Source organism: Alligator sinensis, unplaced genomic scaffold (assembly GCF_000455745.1).
Source record: "Alligator sinensis unplaced genomic scaffold, ASM45574v1 scaffold565_1, whole genome shotgun sequence".
NCBI classification, from domain to species: Eukaryota; Metazoa; Chordata; order Crocodylia; family Alligatoridae; genus Alligator; species Alligator sinensis.
In genome coordinates, this window is record NW_005842234.1 from 198,173 (window position 1) to 217,569 (window position 19,397).

The window sequence follows — 19,397 nt, forward strand, 5'->3', positions numbered from 1 at the left end:
CAGGAATATGTCATATCATTGGTAGAATTGACAGTGAATGCAAAAAATGCAAAGATGACCATAGGTTTTATTCAATTATGCATTAGAGTTCATGTCTGAAACTACCTTTTTTTTCCTCTTGCATTTTTATTCCAAAAGAACTCTGTATTCCTTACAAATTATGTTTTTTAAACAAATAATAATTCTATGAATTGACTGTCACCTAATATTCTTTAAGTTCTGACAAATCTATTATTGTAATATAGTGTATTTTATAAGAAAGTTTCTGCTAACTGCACTGAGATGCAAAGAAATAACATCCTGAAACCAGACAATTTCATATAAGAAGCAGAAAGCAGCAAGCAGCTTGCAGATGCTGATTACTACTCTACCAGTAAACTGCATTTCACACCACAAAGCCTTACTGGCAGGACACAGCCTGCTTACAAAGTACCTCTGAGCCAATTGGTGCATGAGACATTGCTAAAAGCTTACAGTCCACAGTGTGTCAGCAGATGATGGGATGGTAATATAAATCTACTTGTTAAAGCATGATTTGGTTACCTGTGTTAAGCAAATAGAAAAGTATTTTCTTTATAAAGGCCTGGTTCTCCAATGTCCTGCACCTTGGGCATAGTTACTTAACACCAATTGTGAAGTGAGTGAAAAATCAGAATAGTGAATTGTGACATTCTTTTTGTATTCATTTTTAACATTATCTAGTTGATGACTAGACATGGTAGAAGGAATCGGGCCCTGGGTATTTCAGCGTTGTTTTTTGCTCTGAACATAGATATTTTGCAAAAAGCCTAATCTTTTACCACATGGGGGGCACAAATGATTGAAGTTTACATATAGATGCAGTAGTTGGTCCATCATATACTGTAGATGATAAATTATCTAGATTTATGCATTTTTTTCTGTGTTTTATTAACACAAGCAAGGTTAAATTAGATACAGACTTCTCCAAAGATTTTGCAGAGAGGTTTGGATCTCATTAAGAAAAACAACGTTAAAACAAGTCACTGATCTCTTTTGGGAGCTTTAAGTTTTATTTGACGATGCTTTGTTGGAATGAGCGAAAGCCACTGATAAGGAAAATGTTCAGATCTTCCCTGGTCTAAGATTTGGGGAAGAGGATGAAACACAAACATGGATCATTTCCTTTATTGTGGCAAAATAGATGGAATTCAAATACAGAGCCTTGTTCAGTTAGGGATGTTCTGCTTTAAAAGTTTAGCTTTGAAGACCTGGACAGACATGATTAAACTTGTATTGAATAGTTTTATTTTACGGTTTTTCCCCTATTATTCTCTCCTTTTCTTGTGCCAAAGGCTTTAAGAAACGAACATGATGTTTGCAGGGTGATTCTTCCCCCGCCCCCCCACCTCAGGTTAACTGTGATATTTTTTTTTTTTAATCAACTGCTTTCTAATTGCTTTCAAATATTTCTTTATCCAAATTGTACTTGCTTGCTTAATGAATTTCTGGAAAAGGTTAATTCCAGAAATGACCAGAAACCAGATTTCTTATTAAAATAAATCCAGAAACATAGACTGGAAAATTATAGTAAGTGAGGCCTAGAACAATACAGTCATTGTTTCCATTTGCATAAAATGATCTTAAGGGTTGGCCAAGCTTTTGTGTGCAATTCCTGAACTTCCTATTTTTTTTTCTTTGCTCTTTGACCATGTCTACACGAGATGCTCACTGCGCAGTAACCCAAGACTACTGTGCAGTAGTGTCGCATTGCTTCTGCCATGCAGTGCTACTAAACAGTAGTCTCGGGCTACTGCACAGTCAGTATCTTGTGTAGACGTGGCCTTTGATACCTTATGTGGGAATTTTATTTCTGAATTTAACAGTCCACACAAACAGGTGGTGTTTGGATCTGCTTCCTCTACAGTAAAAGGTGGTCTGCTGCCTTTATTTCAGTGGGAGGACCACTGCCCCCCCAAAAGGGAGGACAGACAGCCTGTGAACATTGTCACCCCATGTGGATTTTTCTGTTAAGACACTTACCCTACAATATGTCATGGTTGAAGAATATTAAATATTTCCTTCTTTCTTTTCATCTCCTTGGTTTCTGAACTGCTTTCAGCAGTTAATAGAAGGTTAGATTAGATCAATCAAGGGTAGATTAAACCAATCATAAAATGAAGCTCAAGAACGAACAACTGAGGGAGATGAAAAGTAATGTAAAACCACGTAATTCCAAAAGTGACACATTTCTGTGGCCGCTCACTGCTTCTGGCTACCAGTCTTTCCTTCCTAATGGCCTTAATAAACTTGGCTTTCTGAATTCTATTTATACAAGTGTTTTGCATAAATGACTTATTTTTAATATGTTTCTGTAGTTAGATTTTTTTTTCAATTGAACAGAGATTATATTAGCATGGCTCACAAAATTGGCTTGGCCTAGTTTGTTGTGTGGTAAAGTTGGGATGGGACGATACTGAGCTTAAGTTTAGTTTCCATTAAGATCAGTTATTTAATAGAAACAAAGCAACTGGTATCATTGGGGAAAATAACATACCTTTTACCTGTACTGTGTGTGTGCGTGTGCACGCACGCACGCGCATTTTGAAATTGGTAATATCATGACCTTTCCTGAAATCCCAGGAAGACCATGCTGTGTTAGGTTTGTTCTACTGCCCCATGAGACAACAACAGGAAGGGGTTGTCAGAATTCCCCATCCCTCCCTTCCACCCTTCACCAACAGGGAATAGAAGTTAACGGCTAATGCTTTATTTGGTGCATGAAAGGCAGCAGGGCAAATATCAGCCACTAGCTGATTTTCTAAGACATACACATCCTGTCAGAAGGTACTAATAAGCCCTTCAGGGCTAAGGGCAGTAGTCACTGAAAAAAATAAGTCTAGCATCTCTGGAAATGCCAAAACAAGAGATTTGAGAAATCTGCTTTGCCTGCCCAATACAGGAGCTGGACTTATTTTAGTGAGTCTTGTCCTCAAATAAATCCCTTTTTGTTGTTTAGGTGTTAGTAAGATGAGATACCTACTGTGAAAATAAGTTGATATATTTACTACTGTGAGAATAACAAAATAGAGTTTATCTGGAGATTTTTGTACTATGTTGTGTATTTTTATATATATTAAATACATATATAAATATACACATGCACGCACACATCACATATATCTCTTGGAGTTGATGTGATTTTTAAAAAAAATATATAATTGCAGCCACAATCATTTTCATTGTGACTGGAAGAGTGAATCTGAACAAAAGCCACTAAGAGTGATGGGGGGAGATAAAGCACGCAAGAGAGTGGCTGGGCAGTTTTTTTTTTTCAGTGCTTTTTTTTTTTTTTTTTTTTTTTAAGGAATATCCAATAAATGTGTTTAGCTAAGTTTGTGTGACTAATAGGTCACCTGCTAGTAAACAGCATACAAGCTATTTTTAAATTGCTGGCATACAGCTTTAAGTGCACTTTCCTGAATTACACTTCCATTTCTTGTTAGACTTGAAGTTTCTAAAGCTTTTTTTGTGTACCACTAAACAGAGAACTTTAACTTTTCTGTGAAATTGATGTACGTCATAAAATACTTGCAGTTGTTATTAAAAAAAAATAAACAAAGATGACACAGTGACTGTGCAGACCTCCTTAAGCATCTGATTGTGTAGTATTTACAGGAACCATTGTGAGCTAATATTTATTTTCTTTATTTAATCACTAATTGAGTTTGGCTACATGTTGCCTGTTCACTGCTACAGACTGGATTTCTGGCCCTGTTTTGCTTGATTTGTTTTCTTATCTGCTGCTTAATATTCTGCTTTCTTTAATGTAATAACGCCCAGTGAATTATATTCTTTACATATTCCATTAATGCAGCAGTTTCTTTGCTGCTTTCTAAAGATTTTCAAATGTGAACAGAGGGAAGTTGAATGTTGTCCTTTTTTCATTGTCCAGCCCAAATGCTAAGTTCAGCGTCTAATGCAGCCTCTATAGATTTTGATTTGCAACTGATTTTATTAACCTTCTCTTCTGACTCATTAGTTTTATCCTATATGCTAAAACTTCAAAGGAGAAATTGGTAAGATCATTGTTTTACTGACATCTGATGATATTCATATGCAAACCAAATGTATAATAAAACAGTAAAAATAGTAAGAAAATGAAAGAAAACAAAACTAGTAATAGGTGATGAATATTCATTTATTAATATCTGAATACTTGTATCCTGTCTTTCAGCTATAACTCAGTTCAGTCTTAGGATAGGGCTGTCCAACTTCTAAGGGGCTGGAGGTTGAGCACCAGAGTGAGTTACAGGCTACCTTTCCCGGCCCCCCCTGTGTCACATGGTACATTGACATCCCCTCCCCTTACTGCACTGTGCAGGAGCTACTGCCTCACATGCCCCCCTTCTCCCCAGCAGCTGCACTGGCCCACTATCTGGGCAGGAGCAGGCAGCAAAAGCCAGAGGAGAGAGGGAGACTAGTTGCTGGTGCAGGATCTGGTGGCTGGGCAGGTGACGGGGCCACAATTTAACCTCTCTCAGGCTGTCCAGTTGTACAGCCCTCTTGGAATATGAAGATATGAACATATTGTATAGAGTTAAAAGTACTTACTGTGCATCAGTTGAGCTGTGATAATTCTGTGTGTGCACTCTATACCACACGAAGTAGAAGCTAAACAGCAGCACTTTAGAAGTTGTTTTTTTCATTTGGGAGTAAACTATCCTGGTTTAGCTTCCACTTAACTGCAGAAGAGAGCAGATTTATGCATTATTGTGCATCTGGTGATCCATGGTAAGTCTGCTTCCTTTTTTTGCCCCTTCCCCCGCTTGTTTTGAACTCTTAAAAAAATGTTGTCCACTTGCTCAATCTCAGAAAATATATATGTGTGTATAGAAAAAACCTTGATACCTTGATAGGTAATGGAATAGTTTAACATCCTTAATTCAGCTTGCTTGAGTGAGCTACCATCAGTGGTTGGCTCTTCATGGTCTTGTATTAAACTGCTGGTACCATCATTGACACTCAACACATGATCCAAGTGACTGAGCTTTGAAAGCCTTTCAGTAGGTGCTGTCAGTTAAACATTTAAGACAGTTTGAGGCTGGGGGGCGGGGAGGAGGGAAGAGAAAGGTGGGTAGTTGCCTTTTTGCTTGTTATATCTCTAGAGAATTTCTGTCTTTAAGTCTGGCTTCTGCAACCACTAACAATCTTAAAGAAGGTAAGAAACATGAAAACTGAATTGTGTGTGCTCCCGCTGAACTCCATTATGTTGGAATGTCTTTCTTGGATGTGGTTCTCCTTCCTTCTTATTGTACTCAAACCTTCTTCAATAAGGTTAAAGGCCTCTTCTTTGTATCTAAAATAATGATAAAGCCTGTTAAAGCTGCCCCGATCTTGAATTATAGTAATCTAGTATGCACCTTTAGTACTGGAAGAAAGATTTCTGAAAGGAGATGGAAGATTCTTGAGGTGTAAGAACTATTTGTTTTTATAGTTTAATATCACTGTCAGCAATAACGATCTTGTTATCATGACCTGAATGGGAAAATGTATTCCCAGATTAAATTGACAACTTAAAAGACTGGAGAGCTCCAAGTTTGATAATAGCTTTGACATATGAACAGTGGTGACACTGGGCACATCTACACAAGACACTAGAAGCGCAGTAGACTAATGCTCTGCATTAGCATGTCAGGACAAAAGCTATGCTAATGCACAGTAGAACTGGTCTACTGCACATTAGTGTCGCATAAAAGGTGTGTGCTGGCACTACTGTGCAGTAGCAACAATTATGTTACGTGAATGCGTGTGTAGATGTGCCTATTGACAATGAAATGCGCTTATGCCCCAGGCAGTCCCAATTATCTATCCCAAGGTTATTACAAGCTCAGGCATCATCTGGGATGCAGCCTGCCTCTAGTTTGATCTACTTAATAATGTGGTAAGATCATCATGCAATCATTTTCTATGAGTTGGGCCCTTTTTCCAGCTCCTTTGAATTTTTTGAGTAGTTGACGTCTCCAAAGAAGCCGAGACTGGAAGTAAACATAGTTATTTCCTTTCTATGCCAGATACAAAAGTCAGATTTCCATTCCCCCTCTCCCTTCCCCCCTCGCTAACTTCAGTTGCGGTTCATTTACCTTCGCTAGTTCTAAGACATTTAGGAATTGGAGGTGGGGAAGGAAGAAGGGTCTTAAATGGAACTAAAAATCTGAAGTTGTGGGGCTTTTTCCACTGGCTACATAAATTCAAAATGGCCAGAGCTCTTCTGGTGTAAAGAAGGGTTTGTCTTCTATAGCCCAAACTGGACTCTAATGCAGCAGTGAAACTGAGTTCATCCATACTTTCCAGTACACTGTGGCAGTGAAAATGAAGTTTTCAATTAAATGAACGTTAAGATGAACAATGCCTTTAAAACAGTAGCCTTGCCCTTCACTTTGATGTTAAATGTTAGCTGCATCTTGAGAAAAAATTCTCAGTGTGGCATGGCCCAGGTGCTTCATATAGGTTGGCAGGAAAGGTGCACAATTTCACTGGAACAACCACCACTGACACATGTGCAGAGCACCAGAACAATGAATCAGGCCAATCCCTAAGTACCTGTTCAGTAAATCAAAATTTATTTACAGAGCAAGTATTTACATAAGACATATGTCATGCAAATCAGCTTGATATACATTGCACTCAATGTAATTAACACACAACTTTTCAATGAGTTTCCTTATCCAGTGACTGAAAATTGCTACAATAGATACCGAGTTTAGTTTGCTAGGTCATTTAAAAAAAATTAAGGTAGCTCAATATGCAGTCATTAAGACAAACAGTTACAGATCATTTTAAATGTTATTGTTTAGGAGACATTTAAAACAGGCTCTCTTACTTACACATTTCTAGTCTAGTCAGGCTTCAGTAGTAGTTATTAGTGCACTTTGAACTTGTTTGGCTGACAAGTTAAAAGAAGTCATATTCACATTACAAGGCTTGGGAGGTAATTCATCAGCATTATGCTTTAATGCTAACTGAACCAGTTTGCACCTAACTTCTTTTAGAACTCAACAGTTAATGCTGCATGGTTAGACTTTAGACAATCTAGTTCATCACTACTTATTTCACAATAAATATATATACAACATGCCAGTGTTAGAGCATCTAGTATTCTCTGTCACAAGCATGAGCAAGAGTTCAAAGTTTTTACAGTAGTCACATCCACTGTAATAAATTACCCCTTTATCTACAGCATATCCACTACCAAAAATCATCTCTGAAATTCTGAGATGCTTCTTCCTTCAATGTCTGTTAGTATTTTTCTCGTAAAATGTGTTTTAAAAAGTACGCTTTGGTACCTGGCACTAGGAACAAGATAGAACAATTAAGGATTCTTCTTCCTTCCCCCTCCCCCACCATATTGATGAGAGTAATATATAGAAAAGGCAGATGAGAGGTTCCCTGGGGGGAGTGGGGGCATGTGGACCTCCAGACTAGGTAATCTGTTCTCTCTTTTTGGCTCAATTTAGTAAGACAACTAGTTTACTTCAAGGCCACAATTAGTGTAATTTAGGTTGGCTCCTTTGGGATGACCCAAAAAACTTGTCTACATACTTCAGCACTTGCAAAGGCCACGCTTCAGAGACTGCATGATGCTAGACTGTCATTCCCAAAGAAAGATCTTCATTATATTAATGAAAACAGCTCTGTTTCCTATACTCTTCACACTGAAGTAGCTACTTGAAGGATGTAATTACAACCATGCTTCCCTGACAACACACAGGTCAATCCCATGTCCTAATGAGGTTGGATTACTACAGATTTAGAGTTAGGTCCATTAACTTTAAAGTGAAGAATACCACTCTAGTTTTTGTTCATCACATTAATAGTAGCTTTTTTGGGGGGGGGGGGAACATGAACCGTAAACCCAAGCAATTACCCACGCAAGTCATATCAGTCTTTCATTACGAATCAAAAACAAATTTACAATCCAGTTTCAGAGACCTGTCTACATTCAAGGCTATATAATAGGAATAATCGAAATAATTTTCAATCCCCACAACAGACTAAAAACCATTGTTAGATTTAAATTATCATGTTGGCAATTAGTTAGATATCCAGAGACTTTCCAGAATGATCTGGATATTTGTTTTAATTCTGATATGCCAAGGCAAAATAAACCTTTAAAAACTGCAGTTTTAAAAAAACTGGCAAATAGAAGGCAAACGATAAGTCATCTTTTATTACTATCTATAGAAAACTTTTGGCAACAGAAGTGTTTCAATAAAATGAGCACTAAAAGCAACGTGTTGTATTTCTATATTAAAACCACAAGGCGCTGTTTTGCTGTTAACTTCTACATTAGTACTAATAATCCAAATAGTAAATAGTGAATTGTAGGGCCAACTTCTGCTCTAAACTCATACAGGACATTTTTTTAAATGTGTTGCTACAAAGTCTACAAACTACAAGGCCCACAAGAATTTGATTAAATTGAGTCCAATTTGCCAGATATTTCATTCAGAATACTTCAGGGTAAAGTTTTCAAAACCATCCAAGGTCATTTGGATGCCTGAAAGTAACTTGGGAACTCAGTGAACAAATTAACAGCATTGTCCACTTCAAAAGTAATGTTGGATTAGCAACAGAAAATTCACGGTAGATGACAGCATCCCTTCTGCTCTTTCACAAAGAAAAAACGAAAGCTTTTGAAAGGTGTAAGAATCCACCAAATTCAGATTTAAATATTACAGTAGCAAAATCAAAGCAACAACTAGGCAAACAGTATGCTACACTGTATGAAACGGAAAACGTTCAAAATGAGGTCTTGAAGCAATGTATAATAAGAGCTTTAAAATTGTGCTGAGGACAGGTTTCTTCAATTTCAGACTTCACTAAAGAGTAAAACGATGTTTATATCAATGTGAGAGTTGTCTGATGTACACTCTTGATGGACATTACTGCCATTCATGTTCTACCTATTTAGAAAAGGGGACATAATGATTCATATGTTGGTTTGTGAATCCTAGTTTCATTGTTTAATTGTAGGAAGACCTGTACTGTTCTTCTGTACATCCTGCAGTGAAGCACAATTGTTGGAGTGAAAGTTAATCTGTCAAGAGACCTAAGCAATGGCAGTCTTAAATTCCAGTTCACATGCCATCCCTGCAGGTGGAAATGCAGTCCAGAAGTCAATGAAAAACAACTGCCTCAGTGCACAACTTCAGGACTCAGCAAGCAACTAAGACCCAGACATTCATAGTCAGAATGCTTGTGGCAGGAAAACAGCTCTGAAAGACAATGGAAGACAGGTTGTCAGAGGACACATACCAGAATGTCATTATTTTCTACTGCTTTACAAAAAATGGACAAATATTGGGTAGTACAAGAAATTAAAAAAACCCTAAGTTACCAAAAAGTGTCTGCACTAAAATCAATAGGGATCACTAGGGCGTCAAGTGTTACTCAACGGAAGTAAGGATGGCAAAATTTGATTCCAAACACTTCCTCATTAAATCCCTGACAGACAGGATATAAGGAACACTGGAAGAAGCAAATGCCAAGAAAGTACCTTTACATCTACCAGTGGAGCATGGGATTGTATGAGTTAAAGGACAAAAAGTGCAAATCCAGTGCAATGTCACTTACATAAGCTATTCCCACACAAGGTAAAAAGATTACAAAAGACAATCTGCATTTACCCTCATGTCCAAAAGGACAATAAGATTGTTTTCTTTTTATAGTGTTCACTTGCTTGCAATATCTTTTTCAAAGCTTTTAAATATAGTGCCATTTTTGAAAGACATTGATTTTTTTCCCTGTGCTTTCACTAGAGATTAATTTAACCTGGTTATCTTTTGCTTCCTTGCAACATCACCAAAATCATATAATGCTAAAGCAGTGATTCTTAACCTTTTCAGACTGGAGGCACCCCCCAAAGTGACAGTTCTTAGTTTTCACTTTTTTTTCTTTTTTTTTACTAAAGTACTACAGCATTTTTTGTTGCAAAAAAACAAACAAACCAGAGAACAGTCAGAATGTGGCTTCGTATTTGAAAACTCTGGGTTTATCTTGTGAATCATGTTTGTACACCTAACAGTGCTAACACTGTGTGGCACCCCAGGGCACCCTTGAAAGGATCTTGAGGCACCCTATAGTGCTGCATCACCCTGGTTGAGAATCACTGGGCTAAAGTGTCTGCATCTTGTGTAGTACCATCAGTAAATATAATAGCCAAGACACCATGTTTTGTTTTTAAGAGGACAGAGAAGAAAGAATTGTTTTTTCAACCACAACACAAGTTTTGGAGAGTAAAAAGAAAACAGTTTAGTGATCAAAATAGAGTACCCCAATATGTTAACAACAAATGAAGGCCTGACACAGAAATGCTTTGATAAAACGATACCAAATAATTGGGGGGGAAAAAAAAAAGTCAGAGTTTGAAGAACATGGATTGTTCATTCAAATGCTAATTATTAATCTCTGAGGCTACTTGTTTGGTAGAAGGTTAGAAATAAGTAAGTACTGGATACTAAGCCAGTGCAAAGCAGCTGGTATTTGTATCGGATTTGGTTGATTCAGGGGACAGTGATTCGATTCGGTGTCCTGAATTGATTCAGCAGAATCTGATTTGGAGATTCAGCTGCTGCCAAATCTCCAAATCATGCAGGCTCATCCCCTGCCTGCTCTCCCAACCCAGCAATGAGTGCCTCACCAGCCCCAGCTCTGGCTCTTTAAGAAACTCCCCCTGCCACCCCCACCACAAACACACTAGTTGCCCAGTGGGGGGAGATCCCTGCTGTCACCCACAGCCCTGAGGCAGTTGCAGGAGCCCTGGGGTTTTGTTTTTTTTTTAAGGTTCCCCCCCCTTTAAGGGCCAGAGCTGGGGTGAGCAGGGCAACCATGGGGGGAGAGGGGGAAGAAGGGGCTCATAGCAGAACCCCCCATGCAGTGCGGGGCAGTGGGGATTGCCCCCCTCCTGTCCAGCAGCACCCTGTGAGCAGAGGCTATTTTTTTTTTTTTAAAGCACTGGGAGCTGGGGTGAGCGTAGCAGCCATGGGTGGGCTGGGGAAGTGGGTGGGCACAGGCAGGGGATGGGGCCAGGCAGGGGTCACCCCGTGGTCCCCCTCCCCCTACTTACCAGCTCCAAGTCTGGCTCCAGCTCCCTGCTGCAGTGGGTGGGGACTGCCCGAATTATCAAAGCTTTCTGAAGATTTGGAGAGTTTCAAACTGATTTGGACCCTTTTATTGTTCACCTGATTCGATTCAGATTTGGAGATTTGGCCATTGAATCGGGCTGAATCTCCTCTGAATCGAATCAACACCCGAAGCTTCACACAGCCCTACTGGATACTACTTTCATTAAAAATATAAAAATTAAATGTTCACTCTGAGAAACCTGCAAGACTTCTTGTTATCAGACTGTAAATCCATTTTGGGATCCAATTAGCTCTAGAATTTTGCCTGGAGTACTTTTTTTCTCACTTGACACTTCAGCTTGGTCTAGGACAGGGCTCAATTTCTTTATAAGTGAAAGATAACAAGCTTGAATGGTACTTAATAGTACTGCTACTCTGTTCTAGAGCATTAATACAGATAAGGAAAGAAAGTCAAACTGAACTTTAAGACAAAAAGAATTCAGTCCCATGTCCCACTAAACTGTTCTTTTGTGTTTCCACACATCCAAGACCGTCTTACCTTCATTCACAAGTGTGCAGGATGCTCAGGACAGGGCTTGTTGTGCCTGTATTGCATGATATATACTGTAGATTGATGCCACCAGTACAACATTAGTACTGCAAGGATATGCCATACCTGGTGACTAGAGCCGAGGTAGTTTAATTGTCCTGTTGGAAAAAAACAAAGAGAGTCATACTATTCACCATAACTAGTGCAGTTACAAGTCTACCCTGAGGGTTGGAGTCCTTTTATGAGTCTCATCTGACAAATGCCCATGAACTGAGGGGTTCTAGAGACCTCTGGACCAGACTTAAGGGAAAAAACACATTTAAATGCATTAAGCATGTGCTCAGATTGGGTATTTACAGGCACATGTGATCGCTCAGGCAGCCAAAAGTTCAACTAAACTAGCATTTTTAGCTATGGGTGCAACACTATTGTGCAAACATAATCAAAACATCCAAGTTCTGTTCAAACTTAAGAGTCCATCAGGTTAGTTTGGTTAAGGTGCACCGGTTCTTAGAGTGGTAAGCAGAGTGGCCAGAATCACATACAACCACCTTTTATTTCCTGTCTGAATAACTAGATACCCATTTACAGATGGGTTGAAGTTCAAAGCAGGGCTCCAACTGATACTTCCAGAGCCATGACTGCTATGCCACCTTGATCCTAGACACAGTGCAGCAGGCAACACACATTTATGCCTGGAGTTTGTATTAGGGCAGCTGCATGGGTGTGTAGATGCATGTTTCACACAGGCACGCTGGGTACTTAAGCATACATAATATATATAAACAAAGGAACACATCTAACTGGAACAAGTGGCCAGTTAACAGCTAGTAAAGTTCCGAAGTAAACTAATTGAACCCCAATGCCCTATCCCAAAGACTACAGAAGATAGGTGTAAGCTCACTTGCTAAAACCCCAAAAGAAGAACAAGAAGGTCTTTTCACTACCTTTAAAGGAAGGTCGACCAGATGCTAAAACTGAATACAATACTGCACAAGCAAACTATCACTAGTACAATTAAAGCAGCATTTTCCAAGGCTGCATCTCTTCATTGCAAGCCATTTTAAGTCTCTATATCACAATCTTCTGCTCATTTATATCATTGCCAATTCTCTGCAATAAAATGCCACGTGTTTTCTTGAAATTAACTGATATACCACCCCATATTTTGTACCAAGATCTTGCATGTACATTTATATTTTGGAAAGAAAAGGAACCCCAGTAAAAATCCTTAATGCCACATTATCTTCCCTTAAATCGAAGTCTACAAGACACTCCACACTGAATAGGCAGTTGATGTGTTGTGAACACTGCTTGTCAGTACAATCAGCTTCCTGCTACCTTGTGCTCCTTTCTTTCTATTTGCTTTAGCCCATTGTTTCTTGTTACATAAGTGGACTGGAGACTTTTTGGGACAGGGACCTTTTTTCTCCCCCATTTATTTCTGTACAATACCTAACTGAACTCCTGATTGGACACCGAGGGGCTCTTTACTTGAGTTCCAGGGGTTGGAGGTGTTTTAATTAGAGTGGCCCTCAGGAGCCATTTTAATTAAGGCAACCGCAACGTCTCATGTATTTAGCATCCTCTGCTTCAAAATAGCAGCAGGGGCGCTTTAACTAAAGCTTGTTTAATGAGCATGCTCCAGCAGACTCAATTAATCAAGTCTGCTTCTATGTGCTGTAATTACAGCGCGTTGGAGCAGGCATCCCAATCCTGCATGTCAACAGGCACCCCGAGCTGCAATACAGTGCAAATGAGTTTCGTCTGGCTGCAGTTTGACACGTTTTGATACATGATCTGAGCAGCTAATGCACATGAATCTGTTGACCAAGTCATCACAGCTTAGTGCCAACTTCTTGGAAAAATTCTACAACCCACAGCAACACAAAGTTACACAGCACTTTAGTAAAGGGTCCTAAATGTACATCACAGATCTAGGTAATTACAATTCCCATCTCAGGGGAAAAGTGACAGTAGGCTCAGTGAGACATGTGTGATTTCATCAATTTGGGGGGTGGGAGGGAATCCAATTTGGGAGCTGGAGTTTTCCAAAGAGCCTATACCAGGAAGGATCCCAAGTCTCATTTCATTTTGCTACATTTGCTTGAAAAATGTAAATAAGTTAGAAGCATCTGTGAAGTTATATAATGTACAAATACACGACAAGCTTCCTTTTCCTTTACAAAATACAATAAGGATTCCCCAGGACACCTAAAGAAAGCTTAACCACATAAGAACAAACAAGAAAACGATGTTCATACCTGGGAAGTATCTTTCTGGAACTTTGGAAATATAGAAGAGAAAAGCTACTGCAGCAATCAAGTACATCACAATTACACGTGGAGCAAACTCCTATAAAGTAAATGAAGTTTGAATCTTTATTATTAAATATTATGAAGTAAAAGCTAATGGTCTGTCCAGTGCAAGCACTGTATATTTTGCAAGGATAAAAGTTTGAAGCTTATAACTTGATTATTCACATGAATATTGAATAAACTTCAAATTTGTTGCAGATATCAAAGCCTGGAACAGAAGATATTATCTAAGTTTAGTCCCCTTTTTGTTCTTGAAAATAAACCCCATCTTGTTTTCACTGTGCCACTGGAAGCAGATAAGAAATTGCATGAGAAGAAATTACATCTTTTTACAGTACATTCACCCTGCACACCAGATGAGATTTCCTTGTGCATCTTTAACTAAAAGAATTATTTCCTGTGGAGTAAGAATACATTTAAAATTCTTGAGTAATGAATACACGTAGAATCTGCCAATGCTACACAAGTTCCTTTCCAGCTTGGACGTATTGGTAAATCTATGTAGGATCTTTGACCATATGAGGCATAATATAAAACACTTGATCTCACAAGGCTGTTAAACACCAGATGTTAAAAAGGAATTAAAACTGTTCAATGGAAAGCAGCACACATTAGGTGGTGTTAAAGCTTGCTGTCCAAAACAGGTTTTCTTTCTTTCCCTATTTTTTTGAGATATAGGGGAACAAGCCCAGTACTGAACTACAGCATGTTTATAGGTGGGCAAAAAACCAAAATTAAAGTGTATCGCCTAGTTCAGTGATTCTCAACCGATGTTGTGAGATCATTTTAAGGGTGTTGCAAGTGCTCTGCAATATCAGCACTGTTACATGTGCACACACCTACACAATTCACAAGAGAAACCCAGTTTTCAACGAGGAATCCATAGCGTCAAAAACATTCTGCCCTGTTGTGGCCCGAGTTCTTTGCAACAGAAGAATTGCTCTTATTTTTCTGTAGTCAAAAAAAAGACTGAAAGCTAAGAGCTAGCATTTTGTGAGTGGTGCTTTGAATCTAAAAAGGTTGAGCCACTGATCTAGTTCTGAGCAATAATCAGCACAAATCTTGTCCGATGCCCACTAATGCCAATAAAAGCCATTCCACCAATTTCAACAGGCTCTGGATTGAGCTAAATCATCACTCCTAGACAGCACTCGGATGCTATGGCTCCATTATAAACACCTACACAGACATGCATCACTTACTGTGCACAGTCAAATCTATTTAATTTATGACGGGTTCTTCTCATTATACATCTCCAAATCCACATTTTTTCCCCCCAAAGATAGGCATTTCCCCCTATCTTATACCCTGAATGACTTTTCAGATTATTTCCCTGCTCTGGTTAGATCTGTTAACATTAAGTAAGTTAATAAGAATACAAATAATTCTAGGTTCCTAAAAGGTTAAGTAATGAGTATTTTTATATTGGCAAATTTCCGGCTTTGCTGCAAGCCCCAGGTAAAAGGATATAGACTAGAGGTGCACTCATACATTGGTTTGATATCAGATCAGCATGGATATAAAGAAAACTGACTAGATCAGAAATCGGCTTGATGTGGTACACTGCCGTTAGTTGTTCCCAGGGAACCAAATATTCACATCATGTGTGGCTTGCAGCCCCTGGTTTTATCTTCTGAATCATGTTTGTACATATAACACTGCCAACACTGCGTTGCCCCCTGGGCACCCTTGAAAGGGTCTCAAGGCACCCCAGGGTGCTGTGGTACCATGGTTGAGAATCACTGCTCTCAGCTGACGCAGTTGCACACACCCTTGCTCAAGTAACACACATATGTATATATCAAGATATGCATACACACACAGTGCATTTAATATGTGTGTGTATGGGTTTAACAAGGAGCACCTCAAATCTATCTAAGATTGCATGATGTATGCATGCTCTGCAGACGTATACATAACAGTAACATTTATACCTAATAGATGTTTTCCCTTTGTGTGCAGGTTTCAAAGACACATTCACATATTTTCTATTTTTGTTGCAAGCCATCATTCCAATTAGGAGCTACTCAATTTTTAATCATGTTTCTAATTAAAAAAGGGGTAGGAGACAAGTCAGAACCAAACTGAAGAACTTTGCGGACTTCTCTGCTTACCTGCACAATAGATGCACCAACCCCACCATTAAGCCAAACCCAGTGGATGGTAGGAATGATTCCGTATCCAGACACAGAACAGAAGATGACAGAGCGCAGTCGATGCCACTGTTGTGTGAGGTAACTGGGATGAATCTGAGCAAAGAACACTGCTAGGATCATCGCCAGCACAGTGATTAAATATACCTGCCGCCAATACTGGGAAAGAAAAGGAGAGAAGTCCATAACATTATACTTCTTTGGTCAAGTGTAAATATAATTAGTATTCTTGACAGCAAGTCATCCAGATTCCGTGGGATGATTTGCCTTCTCTATACTTCCCTGTTTTACTCATACTTTTCATCCTAAAAGTTTCTTCATAAGCTCCTAGGTTGCTAAAATGAGTCGTACTTCTTCCTCAACTAGTCTGGCAAGTTAAATCTGTTTCTGCTTATGCATCCAGATACTTGACAAATATTTAAATTGCCAACCCAGTAAGATCAAAGTTGAAAAAGCCTACATGTAAAGATTTTGGTGGGACCTACTTCCACCTCCTCTGCCCAAAAATACATGGATGTGCAACCAAAAGTAAACAATTCATGACAGGTCACTTGCAAGCCAGTAGGCATTCATTTTTCTCTACTACAAAAACTTCTGATTGTGCATAAATTATCCCTGTTTTGTACATAAACTGGAAATCAAACCAGCCCCTCATTTCCTAAACTTTTCAGCTGTTCCTCTTTCTCTTATTTGTCTCACCCAACCCATTTCTATCTCCCTTATTCCCAAACTTATTAAGTTCTTACAGATTTCTGGATCTCTGCCTGTCCCAAACTACTGGTTCCTCTCAACACATGATTTTAATGTTGCCTGGTAAGTTGCATAAAACTAGTACCTTTGGTATTTAGGTGTTTTCCTGGCTGCTCCCCCAACGCCAAAGCTTATTTCCAACAAGAACCAGCAGTCTAGGTTGGGTATGAGAGCAACCTTATCTCTGCCAAATTTAAGCCAATCAGTAGGTCCAAGCAGCACAAATCATACTGAATTACTTCTGATTATGCGATGCGTGTCAGCCAACTTGATGCATTTGACAAGTCTAGGAATAGTAAAACTTGCACTCTGCTAAATGTATGTATAGACACCCACATTTTCTTGAACGACAGGCAGTTTTAAAGGAGTACTTGCAACAGATGAGAGATCAAATCCCACTTTGCCTACTTCTTTTCAAAGAAAGTGTGCGCTAGCATTTGTTTAAAGGTCCCTCAGTTCACATCACTGCCTGTTTGCTAATTATGCACTCTTGACTTACTGTGCAACGAACTTCTTGCCTGGGACATCAGATGCCATGGCAGTGAGATTACACATGTCAAGCAATGTTTACTACACCGCATAAACAAGCATTTCAAACTCACGTTATTGCAGTAAAATGCGTAAAACACTCCAGATACATAGCAGCCCAGGATACCAATGGAAATCCCTGCGTAATCCAATGCCATCCATCGCCGGCTGGTCTTCTCTGAGCGATGGCAACAGAAGAGATGATAGCCTACTGAGCAAAGCATACAGACCTAGGCAAGCAAAATAACTTGTTATAAACTGGACTTCGAAAAAATTAATGTTAAAGCAAAAAGAAAGAGAAAGATACTATAAAGGAACCTACACATAGGGGAAAATTTTGCCCAACCTAGGTATGCACAAAAGGCCAGGTTGGCTGTAAAAGCAATGGATTTTGCTGAAGAGGGATGCAAGAAGATATCTAAAACAATACATGCGGTTTGTACACTGGATGACGTGTTTTTGCAGAACTGCTTAACTGCGGATACCAGATAGATTCCCTGGCCAACCAAGATATACAGGGACAGGAGGGAAAGGACAGGTATGCAAACCTCCAGCTCCAGAGCTATTCTGCAGCTCAGAGGGAGAAAAGACTGCATTGCTCCAGATTTCTCCAGCATGCATGATTTATCTCCCACCCTTTTCTGCTTTTTTACAAAGAATTAACCAGTTTTTTTCTGAGGGAGACTTGGGGGTCTTCAGCACTTGGATAATAGAGTGAAAAAATCATTGAATTGAACTTTTGCCAGATGCCAAAATTTTAAAGTACAGTAGTTAATTTTCCCCATCTTGATTTCCCCAGCAAATCCTGGCCTTTCACTACATCCTTATTTGGATGTATTTTGAAGCCTGGTTGATAGCTGCTGCATGTTTAACGCTCCCACTCAAAAATGGGCCTTTGAGAATTTAATTTACTAACTCAAACTTAGACACCAGTAGTTTAACAGGTGTGCTATTCTTTCAAAGCCACACTGATGCATTTAATACATGTAACAAGTTTCCCTTTCTCTGACACACATGCCTTCTCTACCTCAGCCAAAACTACTTGCCTTAAGACTGAGCCATTTTGTAGCTCAGGATTCTGAAAACAGTGGCAAATAAAATAGTGGGGATTAAAAAAAATCCAAAAGCATGTTCAAGAGCTACTTTACGAAATAACTTACTTGAAAGCAAAAAAGACAAATGGAACAGATAACAAAGTCTTCTCTAGAGGCACTCGCCGAAGGCAATACAGAGGTCATGTCATATATGCCCAGAGTAAAGAAAAGGAAGAAGCCCAGTAAGTGACTCCAGATGTTTACCGTCTCATTGGATAAAATGAAGAGACTGCAGAGGAAACACGTGAGAAAACACAACAGCAGATGTTCATATCCTGGTAGGCGGGACTCGTAAGGCTGTGGCTTTAGCCAGCTGCTGAGGATGGGACACGCTGACCGCTCGGCTTGCATTACCTCTTTAAGCACAGCCGGGAGGGGAGGTAGGCCCGGTAGCCGTCGGTGATGTAGGGATTGTCCTTGAGGAACACGGGGATCTGCTCATAGGTGTACAGCCGGATCCCCCGCGGGACCAGGACGGGCCAGTACTGGTAGCTTCCCAGCTCGATGTAGTGGGCGCTCTTCAGCAGCTTCTGATGCATGGTGCCCAGGCTCCAGCTGGTGCCAGGGGAGCCTCTAGCTATGACCCCCTGGGCATCCCACGCCGCCACCGCTGCCTAGTGCGTGCCTGGAAGGGACCGAAGCAGTGGGGCCGCCCTGCATCACTGGGCAATGCACGGCTCCACTGGTGTGGTTGTGGGGCTGCTATGACGCTCTCTTAGGAAGGCACCAAATACCCTGTCTCTATCCTGCTCCCCATTCAAGGGGAGCAGCACCCCACTTGGGACCAGATACTGATGGATGCTACTGCCCCCCACCTTAGGCCTCCCTTGGCCCCCTCCTTTCCCCCACCCTTGAACCCCCTTGGCCCCCATGCTCCCCTTTGAACCCTGCTCTGCTCTCAGCCCCACTTGGCCCCCTTA

The 19,397-nt window shown here is 39.9% G+C and overlaps 1 protein-coding gene across 2 annotated transcripts; it reads right to left on the bottom strand.

Moving 5' to 3' along the window:
- Positions 1-6,548: 6,548 nt before the first annotated feature.
- On the bottom strand, positions 6,549-19,365 carry PAQR3 (progestin and adipoQ receptor family member 3). Of its 2 annotated transcripts, none has more exons than XM_025208518.1 (7): positions 18,832-19,365; positions 18,682-18,706; positions 17,458-17,613; positions 16,067-16,264; positions 13,899-13,989; positions 11,644-11,792; positions 6,549-9,236 (listed from the first exon to the last, which is right to left on the bottom strand). In XM_025208518.1, the coding sequence occupies exons 1-6, from the start codon at positions 19,014-19,016 to the stop codon at positions 11,650-11,652; spliced, it is 798 nt and encodes a 265-aa protein (XP_025064303.1). In that variant the 5' UTR covers positions 19,017-19,365; the 3' UTR covers positions 6,549-9,236; positions 11,644-11,649. The 2 variants fall into 2 exon arrangements, with proteins under 2 accessions (XP_025064303.1, XP_006027387.1); XM_006027325.3 differs by having other exon boundaries at positions 18,544-18,706.
- Between the last annotated feature and the right edge of the window lie 32 nt (positions 19,366-19,397).